This window comes from Miniopterus schreibersii (assembly GCF_964146895.1).
Source record: "Miniopterus schreibersii genome assembly, chromosome: 11".
NCBI classification, from domain to species: Eukaryota; Metazoa; Chordata; class Mammalia; order Chiroptera; family Miniopteridae; genus Miniopterus; species Miniopterus schreibersii.
Window position 1 is genome coordinate 379,157 of NC_138111.1, and position 23,676 is coordinate 402,832.

Consider the following 23,676-nt stretch of genomic DNA (forward strand, 5'->3'; position numbering starts at 1 on the left):
CTGCGTCTCAGGAGTCTAAGGTTCAGGGGTGTGATGAGCTGAACTGTGTCCCCTAAATTCATATGTTGAAATCCTAGTGCCCCGCACCTGGGAATGTAACTGTGTTGGAGATGGGAGGCGTGTTTTTTATTTATTTTAAATATATTTTTTAATTTCAGAGAGGAAGGGAGAGGGAGAGAGAGAAACATCAACGATGAGAGTCATTGATCAGCTGCCTCCTGCACACTCCCTACTGGGGATGGAGCCTGCAACCCGGGCCTGTGTCCCGACCGGGAATCGAACAGTGATCTCCTGGTTCCTAAGTCAGTGCTCACCCACTGAGCCACACAAGCCGGGCAGAGATAGGGGTCTTTAAAGTGATTAAGTTAAAATGAGGTCACGGCTGTCCTTAGAAAAAGGGGGAAATTTGGACACAGACGCGCGCACCCAGGGTGAACGCTGCGTGCAGATGGGGCGGAGGTCAGGGAGATGCTTCCACAAGCCGGGGCACCCAGAGGCCAGAGACCACCATCAGCCAGGACCGAGTGGCACGGGGCTCCCTCAGCCTCAGAACCAGCCCCGCCGACACCCCTACGTTGGGCTCCTGGTCTCCAGGCTAGAAGAGAGTGAACGACTACTGTTTGAAGCCCCCAATTTGTGGTCATTTCTCATGGGAGCCCCAGGAACCCAGTACAAGTGGGAGGAAAACCCTAGCAGGTGGAAAAACTCAAAGCATTCCAAGCCCATGCTCGTATATAGGGTGTCCCATAGAAATGTATATACACGCTAACAGCGGATGACTCAGTTTTCTCTCTTGGTCAGGTTTAACTAATTTGAAATAATGGGTGAAGCCAAACTAAGCTTTGAACAAAGAAAATTTATCCTAAAGTGCCACTAGACTTTTTTACAGGGACACATAAAAGATCAAGTTTACGGTAACAAAGAGTGGAGGGCGCACAGACACCGAACGAAATGATTCCTGATGTTGGCGATTCCATCGCTTCATGTTACCAGCAGGGCCTGGACCAGAGCGGTCATCAGTTTGAAAACAGGTGTAAACAAAATAATTATTCATTTCTGTAGATTCTTTTAAATTTTGAAACGGAACTGTATATTAATGAACACTGACTTTATAATCAATCATTCAAAGTGTGTGTACATTTTGGGGGACACCCTGTACATGTGGAAAAGATGAAGGGACCCCCTGCAGGCGACCTCTGGCAGGAACCGGCACCAGCTAGTGCTTCCTACCCATCCGACCCTTTGCTTTTTCTACCAATTTCCCAAAGTAAATGTTTTAAAGAATTGAGACCAGAAACTCACGGTCACCAACCCTGACCGCACCCACAACCTACTCAGGCCAGAGGGGCGTCTCTAAACCTCCCCCGACCACATCCACTGAGCAGCCCTGAGCTTTGGCCGAAAGGGCCCCGGCCTCATCTATGTGTTAGGAGCCCCTGTGCTGAGCCCTCTCTGCGGGTCCTTCCCAGAGACATTTCAACAGCTCTGTTCCGAAGGGAGACACAGACTTGTCCGGGCACAGGGAGGGGGCACAGGGGTGGCGCTGGGGTCTTAGCGGGAATCTGAACAGGGGCTTCCTAGCTGTCTGCTGAGGGGTGGAGGGGCAGTGACCCCCATGGCCGTGCGCACACCCAGAGCCCAGATTCTGGGCCCCAAACAAGATCCCCCCTAACAGGAGCCAGAACTCCTCGGAGAAGTGGCTGAATTCAGATGGGGCGAGGGTTCAAGGCAGGCCCGGGAACGGAGCAAGTGCGGGAACGCCACAGGAAATGCCCGGGATGAGTCAAAGGGGCAGGAAGCTGCCGTTGAGCGGCTCCCGCGGGCAAATCTGGGGCCTTTTGAGCATAAAAAGATGACAGAATTGAACATTTACAAGCAGTTGAAACAGTTTGAATATTTTACCACAAAAAAATTTTAAAGATGGGTAATGAGTGAGAACATGCTTTTTAAAATCCATGAGTCCATAGTGATGACTTCTAAAGGCAGGGGAGCTCTTTGTGAGAGAAATCACAGCTAATAAATGCAGAAAGAAGGAAATCACCATTTTGCAGCCCTCCCCCCCCCGGGAGAAAGGGAACAAGCTGACCATGTGCCCTCCACCCTCCTGGGGGTGTTCTGTGTCCCTTCCAGTCACAGGAGCATCTAAGGAAGGAGACCGACCATGGCTGAGCTTGAGGGGCCAGGCTCTGGGACCCTTCCTTGTGACCAGGCTCCAGACACCTCGAGCCAGGTCCTGGGGGCCTCCATGCCACCTCTAACCTTTGCACGCCCTCCTATCTAGACTTGGGCCTCAGCCTAGAGATCACCTCCTCCTGGAAGCCCTCCCATGGCCAGGATGAGATGGAAACAGCTCAGCACGCGCTCCAAGGGCCCCACGTGGGCAGCAGGCCCCTGAGAAGGCAGCAGAAAGCACAGAAAGCCCACACAGGACCTGACCCAAGGCCTCACGCGTGAGAACCTGTCCACGGGTGCCTGAGCCCAGGAAGCCCAGGCTGAGGGCGTGGGGGGGAGTGACCGACAGCCCCTGCCTCAGTCTCCCCACCTGTAGCATCGGGGTGTTAGAGGGGTGAAAGCCCCACCCCCTCCTCCAAGCTGCCCCTGCTGCCCCCCCCGACACAGGGCCTGGTGCCCCAGGACACCGCAGACAAGCCTGCCCAGCAGAGGCCCACTGTCACCCCAACACGGTGCCCCACACACGCAGGCCTGTGTGGACTTTTCTGTTTATTTATTTAAAACAAACTTCTGTGCACTATGTACAGGTAGGGCTCCCGGGGGGCAGGCGGGCAGGGTGCCGAACTGGGTGGGGGAGCAGCGGAAGGGGTGGGAGGGGTCCGCATTCTCTCCTGGCCAGGGGGCCGCCTTCACCATTCCTGGTACCCGGCCCGCTGCCCCGAGGCAGCCCCTGCCCGGCCCACAGTGGTAACCTCAGGGTGAGGGTGCCCCTTCCAAAATGAATAGGTGCCTGGGGCTGGGACCTAACTCCTCCCACCCTCAGCCCCAGGCCTCAGCAGCCACCTTCCTTCCAAATTGGGATGAGAAAGCAGCCAGGGCCCACCAGGAGAGGGTCGGGCGTACCTGGCAGCCCATGTCACCCCCAGTGGTCCCAGGGGGTGGAGGGCAGAGCTGGGCAGGGGCAGAGGCGAGGGCTCAGGCCCCAAGGCTTTAAGGCAGAGCAGGGTGAGGGTGTCGCAGCCCAGGGCCGGGCCAGCCTTTGGCACAATGAGGGGAGGGCAGCCACGGCCGAGGGCAGGGGGCTGGAGGGGGCTTGAAGCCCTTGGTCCTGGACGTCCCACGCCAGGGCCTGGTGGGTGGGGCCCTGGGGGCCCTGGGGTGGGGACTCGGCCACCGCCTAAGTTCTATCCCCTCCTGAGTTCTGTCCCTTCCGACGTGTCCTTGAGCCAGCTCCTGGTGGTCAGCAGAGCGTGTCGGTGTTGAAGGAGAGCTGGGCCTGGTAGATGGCAGACAGACAGGCTCAGGGAGGCACCTGGCACCCAGCACTGCCCAGCCCCAGGACTGACCGTGGTCCCTCCCACCTCCCTCTCCCCCTCCCAGAGCTTTCCCAGGGTGTGGCCTCTGCTTGGTCTGGGCCCCCCCAACCCCCTGCTCTGCCTGTCTCTGAGGCCCCTGCAAGTTTCCAGGTCTTGAGGGGTTCACAGTGAGTCTGTCTCCTATGCCTGTGCCCACTCTTTCCATGTGCACTCTTGTCCTGAGCATCAGGGGGAGTCCCTCTGACCCCTTGAGCTCGGGACAGCAGCAGTCCCTGTGTCCACTGGCCCCACATCCCAGAGTCTGTGCCAGCCCAGCTGCCCTGACCCCTGGGGCCCTGCTCACCCGTTCCTCCTCGAAGCTGATGAGGCCCTCGTCCTCCGTGTCCAGGTCCTCCGGCTCATCGGCCACAAGCGCCCGTAGCTCCGTGGGGGCCGGCCGGCGCCGGAACAGGCTGAGCAGGCGGCCCAGAGGTGACTGCAGGGCCGAGGGTGGCTCTGTCTCCTGCTGCTCCAGGTTGTCACTCTGCTTCTTGGCAAAGTTCACAAACACCTGGTGGGCAGAGAGAGGCAGGTGGTGGGCGGAGGTGGGCCTGGCGGCCGTCGCGCCCCCCAGCCCAGGTACTCACGTTGTCCAGGGTGGTCTGGCTGACCGAGTAGTCCTCAATGCCCAGCATGCCCACCACCTGCTCCATCTTGCTGAACACCTGTGCCAGTGAGATGCGCTCAGACTTCAGCTGGTACTGCACCTTCGTGTGATGCCGCTCCTGGGGGCGTGGAGATCGGGAGGTCAGAGGCTGGCCGGCAGCGCCCCCACCCCACCCCGGGCCCCGCCCACCTTAAGCACGGCCTCGGGGAAGTTCCGGTTGAAGAACCGCACCACGTCCTTCACGTTCTGGCTGCTCTTGGTCCTCACCGTGATCATGTAGCCGTCTCCAAACCTGCCGGACAGGCCCATGGCCAGAGCCCCAGCTGCCCGGGGTAGCCCTGCACCTGCCCCAGCACCACGGCCCGCCGCCCTCGCCCGACCCTCCGCTCACCGGTTCTTCAGGTGCTGGATGCTGCCCAAACAGCGCAGACGCCCGTTCACCATGATGGCCAGCCGCGTGCACAGGGCCTCGCACTCCTCCATGCTGAGGGTGGAGACACACAGGCTGGCACCTGGGGCAGAGGAAAGGTGGTGCAGGGCAGGGGGAAGAGGGGTCCACACCTGTGCGATGTCAGCACCACTGAGCGCCCAGTCTTGATGAGGTCCAGGATGAGGTTCCAGAGGAAGCGCCGGGCCTTGGGGTCCATGCCTGTGGTGGGCTCGTCCTGGGGGGGGTGCCAGGCTTAGAAGCCGCACCTCTACCAGCCACCTCCCTCCTGGGCTCACCAAGCAAACAAAGGCAGGGTACCCGGCCCCCCAGGCTCACCAGGAAGATGAAGGCAGGGTACCAGCCCCCCAGGCTCACCAGGAAGATGAAGGCAGGGTACCCGGCCCCCCAGGCTCACCAGGAAGATGAAGGCAGGGTACCAGCCCCCCAGGCTCACCAGGAAGATGAAGGCAGGGTACCAGCCCCCCAGGCTCACCAGGAAGATGAAGGCAGGGTACCCGATGAGGGCAATGGCCGTGGACAGCTTCCGCTTGTTGCCTCCGCTGTAGGTGCCGGCTGGCTTGTCCGCGTACTTGGTCAGCTCCAGCTTCTCCAGGGCCCACCTCACCACCTGGGGCAGGGGCAGACGTCAGAGGCCCGCCCTCCCTGCCGGGCCCTCCTCCACCCGGCGACCCTCACCTGGGCCTCATCTTTCCAGGGGATGCCGCGAAGCCGCGTGTACAGCTGCAGATGCTCCCGGGCCGTGAGCTCGTCAAACAGGGCGTCGAACTGCGGGCAGTACCCCAGGCTCTGCTGCACCTGGAGCAGCTCCTTAAGCACGCTGGGGACGCAGCGCTGTCAGCACCGGGCGCAGTCCCTCTGCCCGCCCAGACGCACACCCCGGTACAAGCCCACCAGCACCTGTGCCCGTTGACGAAGGCCTCGCCCCCTGTCGTGCTCTCGTCACCCGTCAGCATCTTGAAGGTGGTGGTCTTGCCCGCACCGTTGACACCCAGGAGGCCGAAGCACTCGCCAGGACGCACGCCCAGGCACAGGCGGTCCACGGCCAGGATGCTGCCGATCTTCCTGGACTTGTACACCTGGCAGAGGCGTACACCTGCTTGTGCGCCTACTCAGAGGCACCACTGGCCACACTGGCCAGCCCGAGCCGGTCCCACCCAGCTGCCTTGACCACGTGCCCCCCGTGGGGCTGCCCCCACTGCCCTGAGCCCCCCCCGTAGGCAGCACAGGGCCCACCCAGGCTCACCTTGGTCAGGTTCTCAATCTTGACCATGTCGTTGTCAGCATCCCCCCGCAGCACCCGCTGCCTCTCACTGGCCACGTCCGGGTCGTCTTCCACGGGCTTGGTCGACACGGGCATGCGCCTGGCGGACGGGGCGTGCCATGTCCAGCCGCCCGCCCGCCCGCACTGCCCGCGCTCCCGCCACCGGCCGGGCACACTCACCGTGGCTGTCGCAGGAAGTTGTACTGGCACATGAGAGTGAGGACGAAGCCCACGAAACCCTCCACCGTCATGGCCACCAGCCCCCTGGTGACAATGTCCCACTCGAACGGGGACTTCATCTTATCAAACTGGCCTGTGGGGCAGCCGGCTCAGGGCCTGTGCGGGAGGCCTCGCCGGCCCCCACTTGCCCCCCGCTCCTGGAAGTCCCCGATCTCGGGGGCTCAGTGCATGCTGCCGAAGCCCCCACCCCAAGGGCCCTGCTGCCCCTGCCCCGCCCCAACCCCCCCAGAGCCCTCCGTGCCCTGTGTCCAGCCCCCCAGGCCCCCGACCCCCGCCTGGCCCTGCCCCCGCCTGGCCCCCGCCCCCGGTGCCCGCCGCCTCACCGATCTTGGCGTAGTACTCGTTGAGGTATTCGTTGTAAGCCATCTCCATGAGCCCGTGGCCCAGGTTGTAGTTGGGAAATATGAGGAAGCAGCTCTTCAGGTAACTGTTGACGACCTTCAGGTCCTGGAGGGTCACAGGGGTCACGGGCACGGCCTCGGCCCTGCTACCTGTCCCACCCAGCGCCCCGCCGGCCCCACCTTGTCGTGCTCAAAGAGCTGCAGCAGGAAGGTGGCCACGGTGGCCGTGATGCCGATGAAGAGGTTGATGACAATGAGGAACACGTAGGCAGAGCTGGGGACCTCGAACCAGAAGGAGGCCGGGTACATGATGGGGGTGATGGACCATCTGCAGGCAGGAGGCGGGGTCACCAGGCGGCCAGGCCCCCACTCCTCCCCCCCCGCTCCCCGCCCCCTTACCCATAGAGCAGGAACAGAGAGAGCACAGCCGGGAAGTTGGTGGGTGACGTGTAGGCCGGCAAGTCGAACACGAACAAGATGATCACACAGCAGGTGGCCGGGACCAGGTAGTTTAGCTGCCGGAGCAGGGGAGCTGGTGAGGGCTGGGGTGAGGGGCCTGGGGGCAGGGGTGAGGACCCAGGGCAGGGGTGAGGGCCCAGGGCTGGAGTGAGGGGCCTGGGGGCAGGGGTGAGGGCCCAAGGCAGGGGTGAGGGGCCTGGGGGCAGGGGTGAGGGCCCAGGGCAGGGGTGAGGGGCCTGGGGGCAGGGGTGAGGGCCCAAGGCAGGGGTGAGGGCCCAGGGCAGGGGTGAGGGCCCAGGGCAGGGGTGAGGGGCCTGGGGGCAAGACAGTCGGGGCTGGCAGCACACAGGGTGATGGGGTGGCCAGAGGTCTGGAGGTCAGGGGAACCCCCAACCGGCCCTACGGGAGGGGCGCACCATGTCCCACACATAGTTGGCCAGCCAGTAGATGACAGGGTTACAGCCGCTGACAAACTGTAGGTGCTTGGCCTTGGTGGACTTCTCGGCCACCAGGAAGACCACGAAGCTGGCCGGCACGAAGGACATGGCCACGATGATGAAGATGGCGATGACTACGTCCGTGCCCTGCAGCCTGGAGGTGAGGCAGCCCTCAGCCCTGCCCGGCACCCAGTCCCACACCACCACCCTGCCCCTGCCCCACACGTACAGGTAATCCAGGGAGAGGCTGGCACTTGTCTTGTTCATGGGGTGGTTAGTGACAGTGATGCCTGTGGCACAGGAAGGACAGCCTCAGGGACCTGCTCCCAGGCACCCACCCCAGCCCACCGCACCCCGGCTCACCATAGGCTGCTGGGTGGCCCTTGCTCTTGGGCAGATTGGCACGCAGGATGGCGTTGTTGAGGCTATTGAGGTAGGTGGGCATGCTGTGGTAACCTTTGTTGTTGTAGAAAACCTGGGGGGACACAGAAAGACCCCAAGAGCACCGTGGGTCACTGAGGACCTCAGGTGAAGCCGGATCCCACAGGGCCTGGGGCCAGGCAATGCTCACCTGGGCTGCCCGGCGCACCGCGATCTTCCTCACCATGGCCGGGGCCCGGGCGCCAAATGAGGCTGGGATGGACTTCTGGACGTTGCCAAAGGTGATGGCCCCATACCTGGACAAGGTCAAGGAGCAGTGAGGCTACCCGGGCGGGGGTGGCTGCCCCTCACCCACAGCATGTGCCTCCCACCTAGCTCACCGGTGCAGCCGGAAGCGGTCGGAGGTGAATAGCAGATACTCGGAAATGTTGTGGCCAGTGATGTCGGTCAGGATGTCACCCGTGACCACCCGCATCTGAGGCGGGTGCCCACCCACACCACTGGGGCAGGAGAAGCCAGTGCCCTGAGCAGAGCAGGTACAGCGAACAGGCTCCCGCACCAGGCGCGGCAGGGAGGGTGCCGATGTCCAGTTCTCTGTGGGCACAGTGGGCAGTCATCAGGGCCTGCTCTGCCCCACATCCCCAGGCAGCCTCAAGAATCAGTACCTGGCCCGGATGTGGGTGGCAGGGAGGTGTTCCAGGCCTGCAGCAGGTCCTCATCCTGGGACACTGGAAAGTCGGATGGAGCAGGCGAGGGGGGGGGGGGCACGAAGTTGGACAGAGGCAGCCCCTGCGTGAACGACTCCAGGCACATGCTGTCGAAGAACCGCGCAGCCAGCAGGCGTGACTCGCCGCTGCTCAGGTTGAGCGTGGACCCCAGGGAGCCGTTGGCTGGAGACTTGAGCACGCAGGTGGCGCCCACGCCCGACGGCAGCCGGAACGTGCTCACGAGCTGCTGGGGGCTGGCATCGGGTGACAGCTGAAATCTGGGGGAAACCGCAGCATAAGTCCAGGTGGGGAGATGGGTGCCCACCCCTCTCAGCACGCTCGATCCAGGCCCCTGCCCACCACAGCTACCTGGTGGGCGGCCTCACCGATACTCCCGGCGCTCCTCGTTGGCGTAGGGGATGAAGTTGCCGCGGGGCTGGGTGTAGTTGTGGTACTGGGAGGGTGACAGGACCAGCGGGGGCAGGTCACCTAGTGGGGTGTGCACAGAAGCCTCAGCAAGTGCTGACGGCCAGCCTGCAGCCCTAGGCCCAGACCCCCTTTCCCAGTACCCATAAGGTCCAAGCTTAGGTCTGGGCCCCAGGGAGGCAGGAATCCCCAGGTGTGCCTGCCAGTCTCAGACATAGCGCCAGACTCTGAGCAGGGTGGGTCCCCCACAGTCCCATAGCGTGGGACACTAGCCCTGGCGCCCCTCTGCCTGGTCAAGCAGCCATACCGATCTCGGGGACGGAGAGGGCCACAGTCATGGCCACGCAGACGAATAAAGCAGGGAGCAGGATCTGGGAGGACAGCGCCTTGGAGTTGCGGCGGGCACAGTGGAAACGCTTCACCAGGAGCCCGTGGAACTGGCGCACCTTCAGCCACCAGCCCTCCAGCTTGCGGCTGCCCTGGCCCACCCTCGTGAGGGTCTCCGCCTCGGCCTCTGCGCAGAGAGGAGGCCAAGCTAAGCCAGCTGCCCAGCACCACTCTCGGGGAACTCCACCTGGCCCCATCCAGCTGCCCCCCCACCTTGCAAGCTGACGTTATCGGGGTCCTGCAGGTTGTTGAAGAGGGGGTGGTAGTCGCCATAGACATCAGCATAGCCAGCTCCCTCGTCCCCGCGCACAGAGCCCACCGAGGACGCAGACTGCAGCGATGCCTGTGACTGGGTCAGCTCTGCACACCTGGCCAGGTTGCCTGCATGAGCCTCGCCTAACGAAGCCAGGCCGTCCGCTCCAGGCAGCGCATCCTTCCTGGACTCCTTCACATCTGCCACAAGAAAGGAGGGGCTCAGGACGGCCTGCTACCTGCAGGCCTGCCCAGGACCTCAGACCCCAGACCCTGCGCTGACCCCTGAGGTTCCCACTCAGGACGCTGGGCCACTAGAGACGGGAGGAGTGAGGAGCCCCAGGCCCAAGTTTAGGCCTGGTGGGTGGGGTGGAGCAGGGCTCATCAGCGGCTGTGGGGCCTGCCTCTCACCTGCCTCACTGTTTTCCAGAGACTGGTCCTCCTCTGACACCTTGAGGAACACCTCCTCCAGCGTGGTGTCCATCAGCCCAAAGCTGCTCAGGTGCAACGAATCCAGACTGCACTCCAGGTGCTGTGAAAAGTGCTGGGTGAGGCCACCAGCGTGGGCCAGAGGGGGGAGTGCACCCCTTTCCCTTCACTGCCCCACCCCCTCCTCCACCGGCCCTGCCCCTCCACTGACCCTGCCCCTCCACCAGCGCCACCCCTCCAGGGGCCCTGCCCCTCTGCCGGCGCCCCAGTACCCAGCCTCCCCCACCTCCTCAGGCCCCAGGGAAGCCTGGCCCTGCCCTCCCACCTGGAAGAGGCGCTCGAAGGCCCCCTTCTTGGCGGCCTCGCTGGGCAGGATGTAGGAGAGTTCGGTGCTTGTGTCAGAGACCAGAAGGCAGGAGGCCACGTGCTTGCGGATGAACTGGGAAACCTGGGGCTCTGAGCAGCTGCTCAGCTGGACCCGACCTGGGGGGCTGGACGTCAGCCCTGGCCCTAGGGGGGTAGGGGAGTAGGGGCTTCACTCGGGGCCGGGGAGGGACCCTCCATGGGAGTACAGCCAGGTCAAGATGGGGGCCCGGGGCCTCCTGGGCCCACGGGGCAAAGCCGAGGTGCAGCCCCGCTACCTCACAGTCTTGGGAGCAGGGTCCCGGGGCCAGGGGGCCTCAGCACAGACCTTGGGGGGTCCCGGGCTCCGCAGGACGCTTGACCAGCGTGAGGCGGTAGCCGTCCCCGTAGGCGCCCTTGAGGAACAGCGGGGAGCCGCAGCACTTGAGCTTCCCGTGGGAGATGATGGCGATGCGGTCCCCGAGCAGGTCGGCCTCGTCCATGTGGTGCGTGGACAGGAGGATGGTGCGGCCTGGGGGGGCCAGGACCCGGTCAGGGCGTGGGCCGGGCGGGCGGGCGGGGCCCCCACGGCTGCCGGGCCCACTCACCGGGCTTGTACTTCAGGATGAGGTCCCAGATGGCACGGCGCGCGTAGGGGTCCACGCCGGCCGTGGGCTCGTCCAGGATGATGGCGCGGGAGCCGCCCACAAAGGCGATGGCCACGGACAGCTTGCGCTTCATGCCGCCCGACAGCGTCTGCACCAGCGAGTGCCGCTTGTTGGAGAGCTCCAGGTCCTCGATCATTCTGCGGACAGAGGCGTGGGCCCGAGGCGTGGGCCGGAGGCAAGGGCCGGAGGCGAGGGCCAGAGGTGTGGGCCGGAGGCCAAGGTCGGAGGCGTGGGCCAGGGCGGGGAACTCCGGGGACAGCGAGCCCCGCTCACAGCCGGCCCCCCCGGCCCGGCCCTCGCCCGGGCCCGCCCCTCTCCCAGGCCCCGCCCCTCCCAGGCATGGCCCGCCCTCCTGGGCCCTGCCCCTCATTCAGGCCACGCCCTCTCCCAGGCCTGCTAGGCCCTGCCCCTCTCCCAGGCCCCGCCCCTCTCCCAGGCCCGCCCCGCCCTCCTGGGCCCTGCCCCTCTCCCAGGCCCCGCCCCTCTCCCAGGCCCGCCCCGCCCTCCTGGGCCCTGCCCCTCATTCAGGCCACGCCCTCTCCCAGGCTTGAGCAGCCCTCCTGGGCCACGCCCCTCTCCCAGACCCGCCCTGCCCCGCCAGGCCCCGCCTCTCTCCTAGGCCTGTCCCGCCCTCCCAGGCCCCTCTCCCAGGCCCACCCCCCTCCTGGGCCCCGCCCCTCTCCCAGGCCCACCCCCCCTCCTGGGCCCCGCCCCTCCCCAGGCCCACCCCCCTCCTGGGCCCCGCCCCTCTTCCAGGCCCCACCTCTCTCCCGGGCCCACCCCGCCCTCCTGGGCCCCGCCCCGCCCCGCCCCCCCCACGCACTTGTCCGTCTCCTTGCGGATCTCCTCCTGGGCCATGCTCTTCAGCCGCGAGTAGAACCACAGGTGCTCCTCCACCGTGAGCCGGTCGAAGAGCACGTTGTGCTGCGGGCACATGCCCAGGTTCTTGCGGATCTCGTCCATCTCGGTCCGGATGTCGTGCCCGTAGATGGTGGCAGAACCCGATGTGGGTGGGAAGAGGCCCGTGAGGATAGACCTGGGTGCAGGGCAGGGTCACAGGCAACCTCCTTCAGGAAACCCACCCTGCCGCTCCCGTGGTCGGGCCCGGGCTGTGCCCGACACTCACATGGTGGTGGTCTTGCCCGCCCCGTTGTGGCCCAGGAAGGACACCACTTGGTTCTCGTAGAGGTTCAGGCTCAGCTTGTTCAAGGCCAGCTTCTTGTCATTCTTGTAGATCTTGGTGAGCTTGTCCACACAGACCACCAGCGGCAGGTGGGTAGGCTCCTCCTCCATGCCCCGAGTCTCCTCTGCACCAGGGCCACGGGTCAGAGCGAAGGCTGCCCCGGGCCCCTGAAACCCAGTGACCGCCCCGGCCGCCACCCTGGCGCCCGCCTCACCCAAGCGCCGGCTCTCCATGGCACAGGCCTGGTCGTCCTCCATGATGCTGAGGCGGGGAGCACGAGCCCAGGGCCAGCTCCACTCCCACGCCTCCGTGCGCCCGCTGCCCAGCCAGTAGGACTTCTGTAGTGGGAAGTACCAGGGCCGGGGCAGCCCGTACATGCCTGGGGGTTGGGGAGAGGAAGGGAGGCTGACCCGGGCCTGGGGCTACGGGCCATGTCCCCTCAGGGAGCTGCAGTCCACTCCCAACCCACCCCCTCCAAAGGGTTGGCCGGTACCTGGGTGCACGGCCTCAATGTACCACGTGAGCACGCCATAGACGACAGCGTCCACCATCAGCATGGTGACAGCCAGCAGCAAGTTGAAGTCGTCCCCTTCCACGGGCGACTGGCTGAATGTGTGCCACTGGATGCCCACGCCCGCCACCTCATACAGGGCAAAGTACTTGGAGCCCAGGCCAAAGGCTGTTGTGGACATCAGGGACTAAGGAGACAGCCGCGTCAGCGCAGGTGAAGGCGGCCAGAACACCCCCATCCCGCCCCTCCCGCCATGACCCTCACCGCGATGCACTTCTCGAAGGCCGTGATCTTATCGTGGGCCACCTCCTCGCGGATGGCCACGTACATGTAGGGCACGTAGCTCAGGAAGTAGATGATGCCGCCGCAGGCAGAGGCCAGCTTGGCCTTGGAGTACAGCACTGACACCAGAAAGCTGGGGGGGGGGCGCAGGCTGTCAGCCACGCCCGACCCTGGTGGGGCGCCAAGCCAGAAGCCTCCCCGCTGCCCCCGCTGGAGCACCCGGGAACTCTGGGCGGGGTATTTCGGCACCTTCTGGGTGAACACAGGGCCCGCCCCCCCGCCCCCTGCCAGCCATGGGCTCTCACCAGAACATGATGGTGGCCACGGCGTAGACAGCCAGGAAGAGCCAGATGATGAGCACATGGCTGTGCATGAGGACCTGGCCGTACTTGAGGATGGCGGTGAGAGCCGTCACCGAGATGGACAGCTGCACGAAGCCCGTGATGAACCAGGCCACCCAGTGCACGGCGTTGTCCAGGCCCATTGTCTTCATCACCTGTGGCCGGGAGGGCGGGTGCAGGGGGCCTTAGGAGGGAGGGCAGGTGCAGGGGGCCTTGGGGCAGGAGGGCAGGTGCAGGGGGCCTTGGGCGGGAGGGCAGGTGCAGGGGGCCTTGGGGCAGGAGGGCAGGTGCAGGGGGCCTTGGGCGGGAGGGCAGGTGCAGGGGGCCTTGGGCCAGGAGGGCAGGTGCAGGGGGCCTTGGGCGGGAGGGCAGGTGCAGGGGGCCTTGGGCCAGGAGGGCAGGTGCAGGGGGCCTTGGGGCAGTAGGGCAGGTGCAGGAGGGCCTTGGGGCAGGAGGGCAGGTGCAGGGGGCCTTGGGGCAGGAGGGCAGGTGCAGGGGGCCTTGGGGCAGGGGGGCAGGTGCAGGGGGCCTTGGGGCAGGAGGGCAGGTGCAGGAGGGCCTTGGGCAGGAGGGCAGGTGCAGGGGGCCTTGGGGAGGGAGAGGTGCCCGCAGCTGCCCCCACCCCCACTCTCCCCCGGCCTCCCCCCACCTCTTTCAGCCGGTGCTCCTTTTCTGCCACAATGTGCTGGATGGTCATGGCCACCGAGTAGACCCAGGAAATCACCATGCACAGCGGCATCATGTGCTCGATGACAAACAGGAAGCTGGGGTGGGGGCGGGGCGTGAGGGGTGGGCTCGGCCCCACCCCGGCCCTGCCCCCCGCCCCGGCCCTGGGCACCCTGCACTCACTCATCCCGCGTGTAGCAGGGGTAGGGGAACATCTGCACGTAGCTGCCCGGCTCCACCACATCGTGCCCCACGAAGGTGTTGATGATCGCACGCTCCATCATGTCTGCGGGCAGGGCCAGCCGTCAGCAGGAGTAGCAGGCACAGCGGGGCCTCCCCCACCCAGGGATCCAGGGGCGGCCCTCACCCTGGATCCAGACAAAGCCATATAGGAAGTAGAGGCGGCCGCCTGTGTTGGGGCCCGGCCTCCAGTAGGCCCTGCGGATCTCGTTGGTCTTCTCAGTGAAGCTAGAGTTCTGGCGGATCTTGTAGTGTACGTGGGGCGGCAGGGAGCCATCCTTGCGCGTCTGGAAGATCACGCCTGGGACAGGACCAGGGGAACGGTGCGGGTGTGACGGGGGGCAGGGTGTGAGAGGGGCAAGACCTGAGATGGGGGCCTGCAGCGAGCAGGAAGGGACAGACTGGGTGAGTGGAGCTGAGGGAGGGGGTGGGCTGCTGTGATGGGCAGTCAGCAGGGGAGAAACAGCAGGTACAGGGTGGGGTTGGGGAGGAAGAGAAGGGGCAGAGTGGGGCTGGCTGTGGTGGGGCTGCAGCCGGGCCGGTGGAAGGGCAGGGGCTGGGGGCCACCCCAGGGGGGGCGACTCACTGGCGAACACGGTGACATTGTCTTGGTAGGCCTGGTTGAGAGTGTAGTTGACGATGCTCTCCTCGTCGGGGAAACCCTTGAAGATGTCCACGCTCACCTGGGGCGAGGGGCGTGGTTGGAGCCAGCCCCGGGCGCCAGCGGAGCCCATGGGGCGCACACACCCGCCCATCCCACCTTGGACATGAACTGAATCCAGCCGCAGGCTGCATTGTCGATGGTGTCCAGCTGCTGCAAGAGCACAGAGCCATTAGGCAGCGAGAAGCTGTCCTGGCGCAGGGCAGGCGGCAGCTCCTCCAGGGACAGGTTCAGCGCCTCGGGGTGCAGTCGCAGCTCCGTCACGTACTGAAGGGACAAGACCGGCTCAGAGGGTGGCCTGCGCCAACCACCACCTGGGACAGGGGGCTCCCCGCCCCCAGCCCTGCCCTCCCAGCACCTGCTGCAGCCAGTGCAGGTGCTGCTGGAGCCGGCCTTGCTCCAGGAAGCTCCGGATCTCGGCCGAGATGTTGAGCCAGACCTGGGCGTAGTGGGTCACGTTGCCTACAAAGGCAAAGGTCTCGTTGGCCTGCAGAGGGTGAAGGCACGGGGCGTGGGACTCATGCCAGGACCTGGCCAGCAAGGGGTTTCCCCACTCCCTCACCGCCACCACCGTGGGCACCATCCACTTGCCAGTGCCCACCAACTACTCTGCCACCTGGAAGCTCTGAGCCCTGCCCCTTCCCTGCCTTTCTGCAACTCCCCCTGAATCTCACTCTGCCCCACTACTCCAGGGCAGCGAGGCGTCCGTTTCTCCTGTCTCCCCAGCGGTGCCCTCCCAGCCCCTTCCTCAGACCCCTGTCCATGCATCCCTTGAGCAGCCCTGGCACACGGTCCTCACCTCTCCCCACACTCAGCCTCTCCCTTCCCTGGGCCATTTCCAGCCCTGGTTTCTACCTGCTCCGTACAGGACCTCTCCCCTGGGTTGGCCACGGACACCTTGCCCTCAGCTGGCCTCAAACCCCCCAGCTGCCTGGCCCACCTCTCGCCCACTGGACACTGCTCTGGAAGGTTTCCGCTCCCACACCAGTGCCGCGGGGCCCTGGCCACACCCAGCCAGGCCAGTACCCGGTCCCACACCAGCTCCCATGCACCCCAGCACCGGATCCCGCCCACGAGTTCTGTCACCCACAGAGCCATGTCAGAGCTTGAGGGCCACGGCTGCACCCCCCTCTGCACAGGGATCTCAGCCTGCAGACCCCACCCTCCAGTTCCTCCAGCTCCAGCCCCAGAAGACTGCAGCTCAGACCCCAGACCGCACCTTGAGGATGACGCGGTCGGCCTCAGAGCCCGCAGGCGCATACAGGATCTTGGGGTTGCTGGTCATGAGGTGCACCAGGAGGCCCAGGTTCCTCTGTTCCTTGCTTGTGAAGCCCAGGGAGCTCATGTTGCCTCTTCGCAGTGCCTCTGGCTCAATGGTGCTGGGGCCAAGACACGCGGTTAGCAGTGGGGGTGGGGCCTCAGGGGTGGGCGTGGGATGGGGTGGAGCCTCAAGGGTGGGAGCAGGCATTCAGGATCGGGTGGGGCGGGCATGAGGCAGGGCTTCAGCGTAGGCGCCCCAGAAGAGGCTTGGAGTTGGTAGGGCACCAAGTCAGGGGATGCGGGGAGTCAGAGCCAGACCCTGGGGTCAGGCCCCATCTCAGCCCTTTCCCTGCCTCCCACGTACCGGTTGTTGCCACACAGGATGGGCTGTAGGGCTGCCCAGAGCTGCACGAAGGCAGAGCACTGGCCCTGCAGTGCCTCCGAGGAGGTGGGGGCTGCGGCGGACAGGGCACCGTCTTCAGCGGTGGTGTTGGAACCCGAGCCCACCCCAGCCCCTGTGCCGTTGGCTGTCCCACCAGGACCGCTGGCTGGGGGTCCAGGAGCCCTGCCGGTGCAGGCGCCCTGGGGCAGCAGCAGGGCCAGGGCCGACAGGACGTCCACGTCCTGCAGAACTTTCTGGGCGTCCAGCAGGTCTTCCAGCAGTGCCTGCAGCCGCCGGGGAGGTGGCGGCTGCTGCTGGGGAGCTGAGCCATTGGGGGCATCCAGGCCCAGCTGAGGAGAAATCAGATATGTGGGGACATGCAGGCCCAAGGGCAGGAGGGAACGGGGGCTGGGCGTTGATGGACAGCTTGGTGACTGAGGTCAGGGCGGAACAGGGAGGACACCAGCAGAGGGATACGGGCTGGGGGGAGGGGCTGAGGGAGAGTCTGCAGCCGGGGGGTGAGGGAGCACTGGCCAGGGACCGGGAGAGACAGGCCAAGGTGAGGACATAGGGCTGGGAGGGGGTGCAGGGCATGGCATCATTGCAGGGTGCAGGACGCCCAGCCACAGGCCCCGCCCACACGGCCACAGGCCCAGGCCCTGCAGGGGCTCCGGCACCTCCTCCAGCCCGGGCATTGGACCTGCGGGCCAGCTGGCAGGCAGGGCCTCCTCACCTGCTGGGCGATCTTGTCCACATCCAGCTGGTCCTGGAGCTCTGCGGCCAGCTCAGAAAAGCGCTGGGCACGGGCTACGGCCTGCCCACTGCAGACAATGTCCCGATAGCGCTGCAGTGCTGGCTGCTGACCCTGGTGCACAGTGAGGATCCGGCCCAGCTCCCCAGAGCCCGGTGCGCATGTGAGCTGCTCCAGGAGGGTGGGGGCCACCAGCAGCTCCTGGAGGGCAGTGTAGGGGAAGAGCTGGGAAGGAGCCCCAACCAAGAGGAACCAGGGCCCTGGCGCAAGACAGCTCAGGCCTCACTGCCCCACCCACTGTGCCAGGTCTGAGTTCACAGATTCTCCAGTAGGAAATGGGGGGCAGATACAGGTCACCATCCTGCCTTCCCCCTCCCCATGCCAGCCACGAACCCCCAGGGCTCTCCCTCACCCCCAGAAGGAGCTCAGGATTATCAATGGAGCCCCTTTCTGCATCCACCAGCAGGCAGCACCCTCCCTTCTCACTAACAGGCCCCCTCACCTCCAACCGGAGCAGGGAACTGGCACCCAGGCGGCCCCAAGGCTTCTGACCCCTGGGGAGGACAGACTCCACGCCCAGGGCAGGTGAAGGGCCAAAGAGCAGACGATAGACCTGGAGTACGGGGCGGGTGCGGCTCAGGCTTGGGGTCTCAGAGCCCAGCATGCCCCTCACCCCCAGCCCTGCAACCAGGGGAGGGCAGAGCAGAGTGGCCAGGCCTGGGAGCGGCCCCCAAGAGCAGACACGCCCTCATTGCCAGCGCTCACCCCACCTCACCTCGGGCACATCCACCTGGGCAGCCAGGAGGGCCTGGGCTGTGCTGTTAGGCAGTGACAGGTTCTGTGTCAGGAAACGCCACAGCTCCCTCGGGTCCCTGGCCACCGAGTCCAGAGAGAAGGAGGACACTGGACAGGCAGAGGGACGGGGCTGAGGGCCAGCTCTGACCAGGCTCAGAGCCGACCAAGCTCCTGGCCCCACAGCTCAGCCACTGTGGCGGGCAGCTCGGCCAGGCCCACCTGAGTGCTGCACCCTGGGAACTCAGAACAGCAGTGTAGACCAGCCGTTTCCCACCTTTTCATCTAACAGGACACATAATTACTAAAATTCCACCGCACGCCAAAAAATGTATTTTTTGCTGACCTGATGAAAATAAAACAGGTACGGTTTTTATTCGTTCACACCAGTCGGCTATTGCTGTGCTGGCTGCTGTCATTTTTTTTTTTTTTACTTGACAATCTCAGGAAAAGAGATCAGTGCCCCTGACTAAACAGTCAGGTGTTGCATGTAGTAAAAATTCTTGTGGCTGGCTCACGGGTTGGAAATCGCTGGCTTAGACGAAGGGCCTGAGACACAGACCCAGCCCATGGCAGGAAGTCACCCAGCTGGGTTCTAACTCCGCTGACACCGAAACCTGGGCCTGGGCCCCACTCCATACACACACACGCACACACACATGCAGTCCAGCCTGCCCAGGACGCACCTACAGGTCTGTCCAAGTGGCTCTTCCAGGCGTCGGGGCCTGAGCTGAGGGCCTCCAGGTGCTGGCGCAGGGCCTCGAGCTCCGAGCCCAGGTTCGGCCGCTCTGGGTCAAACAGGTTGCTCTCCTCCACCACTCGATTGAGGCGCTCCAGCAGCTGGGTGACCCTGCGGCACCGTGGGGGCGTCAGGCGGGGTCGGGATGGGGGAGGAGGCTGGGCTCCTGGGGGTGGGAGGATGCTCACGTGGAGTTGGAGTACTGCAGGAAGCCGAACTCGTCCCGCTGGCCATCTGGGCACAGCGACTGCATGACTGGCAGGATGCCGGCGGAGGTGAGGGGCGCTGCTGTGTAGAAGGCTGGTGGGGACAGGGCAGGTGAGAAGGTCCGAGGAGAGGGGACAGAAGGGGAGAGGGGGGAGGAAGACAGAGGCAGAGGAGAGAAATGTATAGAAAGTCAGGACGGGAAAGCAGCTTTAGGCAGCAGACAGGGAACAGGGGGCCAAGAGTTCTAGTGCAAATGACCCGAGCAGGTCAGAGGTCGAAGGGCATCTCACCACCCTTTCCGCACAACTCCCGGAGCACCCTTCTTCCCTCAGCAGCCCAGGCCAAAATGCCCTGACACCCTCCCCCCAAAATTCAGGTGTGGCATGGCCCACAGAGCCCAGGGGAACATAAAAGGCCCCCGGCTGGGCAGCGACCTCTGACCTCTCCGGCCAGCTGGTTAGCAGAGTGAATGCAAGAGCCCACAGGGTCTGAGGGGAGAGCATCTGGTACCCCAGCCCCAGCCCAGGCTAGCCCAGGTGCCCCGGCAGGGCCAGGCCACCCCACAGAGAGAGGGACGCCCTGGGAGCTTGGCCCAGAGTCCCTGAGGTCGAGGTGGCCCAGCCCTTTGCTCCCAGCACCCACTACCCCTCCTCCAAGCCAGCCGTCCCTGACTGTGGGCAGGGGGCTCTGCAGGACCCAGCAGGTCTGGGAAAGGCTGTTAATGCAAGCAGGGGTGGGGGGTGCTCAAGCCGCACCGGGAGGCCCCCCAAAACCATCCTGCGGCTGCGCCTGGGCCAGCAAGGAGGAGGCGGCCGCTCACTTACAGACTGCGTGCGGGCGGCAGAGGAGGACAAGAGACCATGCGGGGAGGGGCGAAACAGAACAGAGAACAGTGAGGAAACGGCACTCGTGGTCACCACGGCCAGCCACATCCTCCAGCCCAGCCGAGAGGCGTGGCCAGGGACCACGCAGGGGACAGGCTCACGGACTGCGTGGGGGGGAGCTGTGGGATCTGGGACACACGCGTGAGGTCACGTGCACACAGGACATGCGTGCGCGGTGCGGGGAGGGCTGCCTGCCCCACCCCACCCCACCCCCGCTGTGCCCTGCCCACCCCCGAGGACCCTCACCTTCTCTCACAGAGATGGTCGGCTTCTTCTGCCGAAGCCCCAGCAAGATGAAGAAAAGGACCAGAGGGATGAATATCTCGAAGGCTAAGACCCACTGGAAGGACAGGCAGAGTGAGGCCACCTACCCGGCTGGACAGGACACACCCGAGCCCCTCTGCCTGCCAGGCAGACGCCCACCCCAGAGGGCCAGCCCGGCCCGGCCTCCGCATGCTCCCGCGGGGGCCACAGAAAGTCAGCCCTTCCTCAGAGGGTCCTTTCAAAGGGCAAAAGTGCGGGTCCTGTCCAGCCCAAGTGAGAAATGGGTCTCCCGCCCCGCAGCCAGGTGCTCTTGCCACACTGAGGGCCAGCGGGGGCCAATCGGGCAGCCATGGTCCACTCTGACCATGCATGTGCCCAGCTCATCTACCCCACCTGCAGGGCCTAGAGAGATGAGGCCTGGCATGAGGGAGGCCTGGCTCTAGCCCAGGGGCCTGGGCCTCCAGGAAGACCTGGTCACGGGGCTGTGGGCCCCCAATCCCGAGGCATCTCTTTCTGCCTGGCCCCTTTCCCTCACGTCAGGTGGCTCAGGCAGGCACAGCATCCCTGCCCACCCGGGGCCTCTGCCCACCCAAGGCTAGGCACCAGGTGATCCCTGCTGGGACCTGCTCTGGGTGAGAAGGAACTGCCAGGGGCCCCGCAGCTCCATTTCACCTGGACAGTGGAAGGACCTCACAGTCTCACCACCACCCCCAGCTCGGGGAGGGGGAAGGCAAAGAAGAGGATCTCAGATCAGCTGTTCTTGGGGGTGCCCCCTGCCCAGCCCAAGGGCCCGCCCTGACCCCCACTCCCACCCAGCTCTTCTAGAGGCACCCGGTTTCCTTCACCCTCACCCCCCAACCAAAACAGACTTCAGAGCCCCCTTCCCAGTGGCGCTCTGTCTGGGGTGCAAGCCCCTGGTGCACTGGGGTGGGGCAGCTGCTGCTGTGTTCACTGTGCTTTGACAATAGTGCTCTGTGGTCTGGAGCACCCGCCCCAGCCCGTGCCAGCCTCCACCCCCTCCCCGAGCCAGGATCCAGCCCAGGGCCGGCCAAGGAGGCATGGTGGGCACCCACAGGGCTAGAGACAGGCGCACGCCACACACCTGCCTGCACTCAGAGCGAGGGTGGCTGTGTGCAGGTGGCCACTCAGGAGGCCCAGGTCACCGCCTGCCAGCCCCACCCACACCCACCCTGCCACGGGGCACCTCCAGCAAGTAACTGCAGCAACAGGCCTCACTGCCTCCTCATCGCTATAGCAACGGCTGCACACGAGCTGCTAGGAGGAGGAGAGGCCTGCTGGGCGGGTGGAGGGCGGGTGGCCAGAGGGGCATCTGGTTACAGGCAGGAGGCACTGGTCCAGCCCTACCTGGGCATCCCACCCAGGGGCCTGTAGGTGGTCAAACTCCTGTCCCTGAGGCCGGCCCAGTGCCCCCATGTTGTCCCTGGGGCCCGGGTGCCCACCCTAGGCCTGAGCCCCCTTCTGCTGTATCAAGGGCAGAACAGGTGAGACCTGAGGATGGAGTTTCTGACTCCCATGCCAGCCACTTGGTGACAGTAATCCAGTCCCTGCACCAGGAGCAGCCTGTGGCCCCAGGGTAGACCCCAGTACTGCTAAGAGAGGCGAGGCCACACCCCCAGGCAAGGCACACAGCACAAAGGGCAAAACCTCTGCTGGCCAAGCCCAGGGGTCCAGCTCTGAAGCGAGAGACCCTCCTGGGAAGTGGGGGCCCAGCAGGATAGTGCCCTGCATCCAGCCAGCCCCAGCCCCACAGCACCAGCCACCAAGGCCTCTGCCACCTTCACCAGTACCTTACCCTGGCCTGCCCAGCCCCTGGGACTGTGTGGGGCAGGGGCACAGGAAGGTTCTGGGGGAGGCCACCTAGCAGGTGGGGGCCACTCCTGAGTGTAGGGCAGTGGGCACCTCCCACCTGCTTGCCAGGTGCCCTGAGAGCCACTGCTCCCTTCCCTGAGCCTTGGGGTCCCCAGTGGATGCAGGGCCATCATTCCAGTCTCTGCTCTCAGCCCCTGGGGGAGGGGGCCCTTTCCGCCAAGAACTGGGGGGGGGGGCTGATACTAATGCATGCCTACATCCCAATCCCCCTTCTCCTGAACCCCATCCTGCTGTCCTCAGTGACCCAAAACCTGAAGCAGGGAAGCTGCATCAGAGGCTACCTGGAGCCACAGGCCTGACCCAGCGACAGCCAGTCCCAGGCACCCTAGGGAGGGAGTGTACCCAACCCTGGCTCTTGGCCAGGGCCAGGTGCCCAGGGGAATCCTGCCAGGCCATGGTGATGACAGCCACCCTGCCCAGTCCACAGCCCCAGGCTTCGCACTGTGCGGGAGCTGTCGGCCCCAGGGGCCCCAGGGCCAGGCGGGGCAGGAGCCTCCCGGCCCCAGGTGGGCAAGAGGACGCCTGCTCCTCAGGCCCCCGCCGCGGACCCTGGCCTGCCCTGGGCTCCACTCTGGAAAATCCCCAGGGCCCATTCGGAAACCCAAGCTGCCCAGCCTCTCCGGTGCCTGCTGCGGCCCTTCCCGGGGCCAGCATGACGCCACTCGCACCACCCCAGCCCCGCTCCTCACCAAGGCTCCTGCCCCTGAGGGCAGCTGCGCCCTGAGCTCTGAGAGCTGGGGGGCCTGGGAGGCATCACGGCTCCAGAGAGCACAGCCGGGCCCGGGGGGAGGCTGGTCAGGGGGATGAGCGGGGATCAGGCTCGGGGAGGACACCCCAAAGGACAAAAGGGCACAGGGGCTCGGGCGGCGGAGGCTGGCACAAGGACATTCCCGGGGGTGAGAGCATCAGCCGGGGCTAGTGGACGTGGGGGGAGGGCTGCCCAAGGGCAGAGGGGCAGCGCAGAGAGGGAGCGGGCAGGGTCCCTGCAGGGGCTCCGGGGCGCTGGGCGCACGGCCACGGCGCCTCGGGGCCGAATGGAGTCCCCCAGGCCCGCCCCCCGCCCCGGGGACCAGGCCCCCCGCGACCCCAGGTCCCCCGCCGCTGAGCGCGCTGCGGAGGGCGCCGTGACTCAGCCGGGCGCCGCGGCGGGTGCGGGCCGGGGGAGCCCCCTCCCCGGGGCCGGGGCGAGCGGGGGCCGGGGCGCGGGGGCCAGGCCGGCCGCCCAGCTCCGCCGTCCCCGCGCCGCCCGGGCCCGCGCGCCGCTCACCGGGCTCCGGCGCTTGAGCGTCACGTTCTTCCAGAGCAGCAGCTGCAGCTGGTGCAGGAAACCCATGGCGGGCCCGCTCGGCCGCCCGCGCCCGCGCCCGCGCCCGCCCCGCGCCCGCCGTCCGCGCCGCTCGGCATCGCCGCGGGGGCGGGGCCTCGGCGCCGGGACGGCCACGCGCGCCCGCCCCCCGCCGCGCCGCCTCCGCTTAAAGGGGCCGCGCCGCGCCCCGCGCCTCCCCTGCGCCCCGCCTCGCGGGTGCGCCCCGGGGGTCCTGGAGCCCGGCCCCGCCGCCGAGGCTCCCCCATCTCCCCGGGCGTTGCCCTGGCGGCCCGGGCGACCCCGACGCCCCTTCCAGGGGCGCCGCTCCCGGGGTCGCCAGGCCTGCGCGCACCCCCCGTGCGCGTCTGGGATCCTCCCGCACAGGCGCCCCCAGGCGGCCAC

General features: G+C 65.8%; 1 protein-coding gene across 2 annotated transcripts; it reads right to left on the bottom strand.

Moving 5' to 3' along the window:
- Positions 1–2,704: 2,704 nt before the first annotated feature.
- ABCA2 (ATP binding cassette subfamily A member 2) lies at positions 2,705–23,363 on the bottom strand. Of its 2 annotated transcripts, none has more exons than XM_081151973.1 (48): positions 23,236–23,363; positions 20,061–20,154; positions 18,912–19,023; positions 18,671–18,834; positions 17,968–18,095; positions 17,695–17,805; positions 17,175–17,393; positions 16,424–16,791; positions 16,019–16,178; positions 15,158–15,286; positions 14,899–15,066; positions 14,725–14,821; positions 14,266–14,439; positions 14,082–14,184; positions 13,882–13,996; positions 13,197–13,387; positions 12,874–13,024; positions 12,592–12,796; positions 12,313–12,477; positions 12,042–12,222; positions 11,739–11,951; positions 10,856–11,052; positions 10,597–10,779; positions 10,231–10,415; positions 9,888–10,008; positions 9,438–9,677; positions 9,145–9,351; positions 8,798–8,900; positions 8,370–8,689; positions 8,085–8,298; positions 7,895–8,000; positions 7,687–7,798; positions 7,553–7,613; positions 7,303–7,477; positions 6,827–6,942; positions 6,608–6,755; positions 6,410–6,533; positions 6,027–6,159; positions 5,829–5,946; positions 5,483–5,661; positions 5,261–5,402; positions 5,058–5,192; positions 4,696–4,799; positions 4,526–4,618; positions 4,324–4,426; positions 4,115–4,252; positions 3,832–4,038; positions 2,705–3,448 (listed from the first exon to the last, which is right to left on the bottom strand). In XM_081151973.1, the coding sequence occupies exons 1-48, from the start codon at positions 23,299–23,301 to the stop codon at positions 3,413–3,415; spliced, it is 7,314 nt and encodes a 2,437-aa protein (XP_081008099.1). In that variant the 5' UTR covers positions 23,302–23,363; the 3' UTR covers positions 2,705–3,412. The 2 variants fall into 2 exon arrangements, with proteins under 2 accessions (XP_081008099.1, XP_081008100.1); XM_081151974.1 differs by lacking the exon at positions 23,236–23,363 and adding an exon at positions 19,686–19,757 and having other exon boundaries at positions 20,061–20,147.
- Between the last annotated feature and the right edge of the window lie 313 nt (positions 23,364–23,676).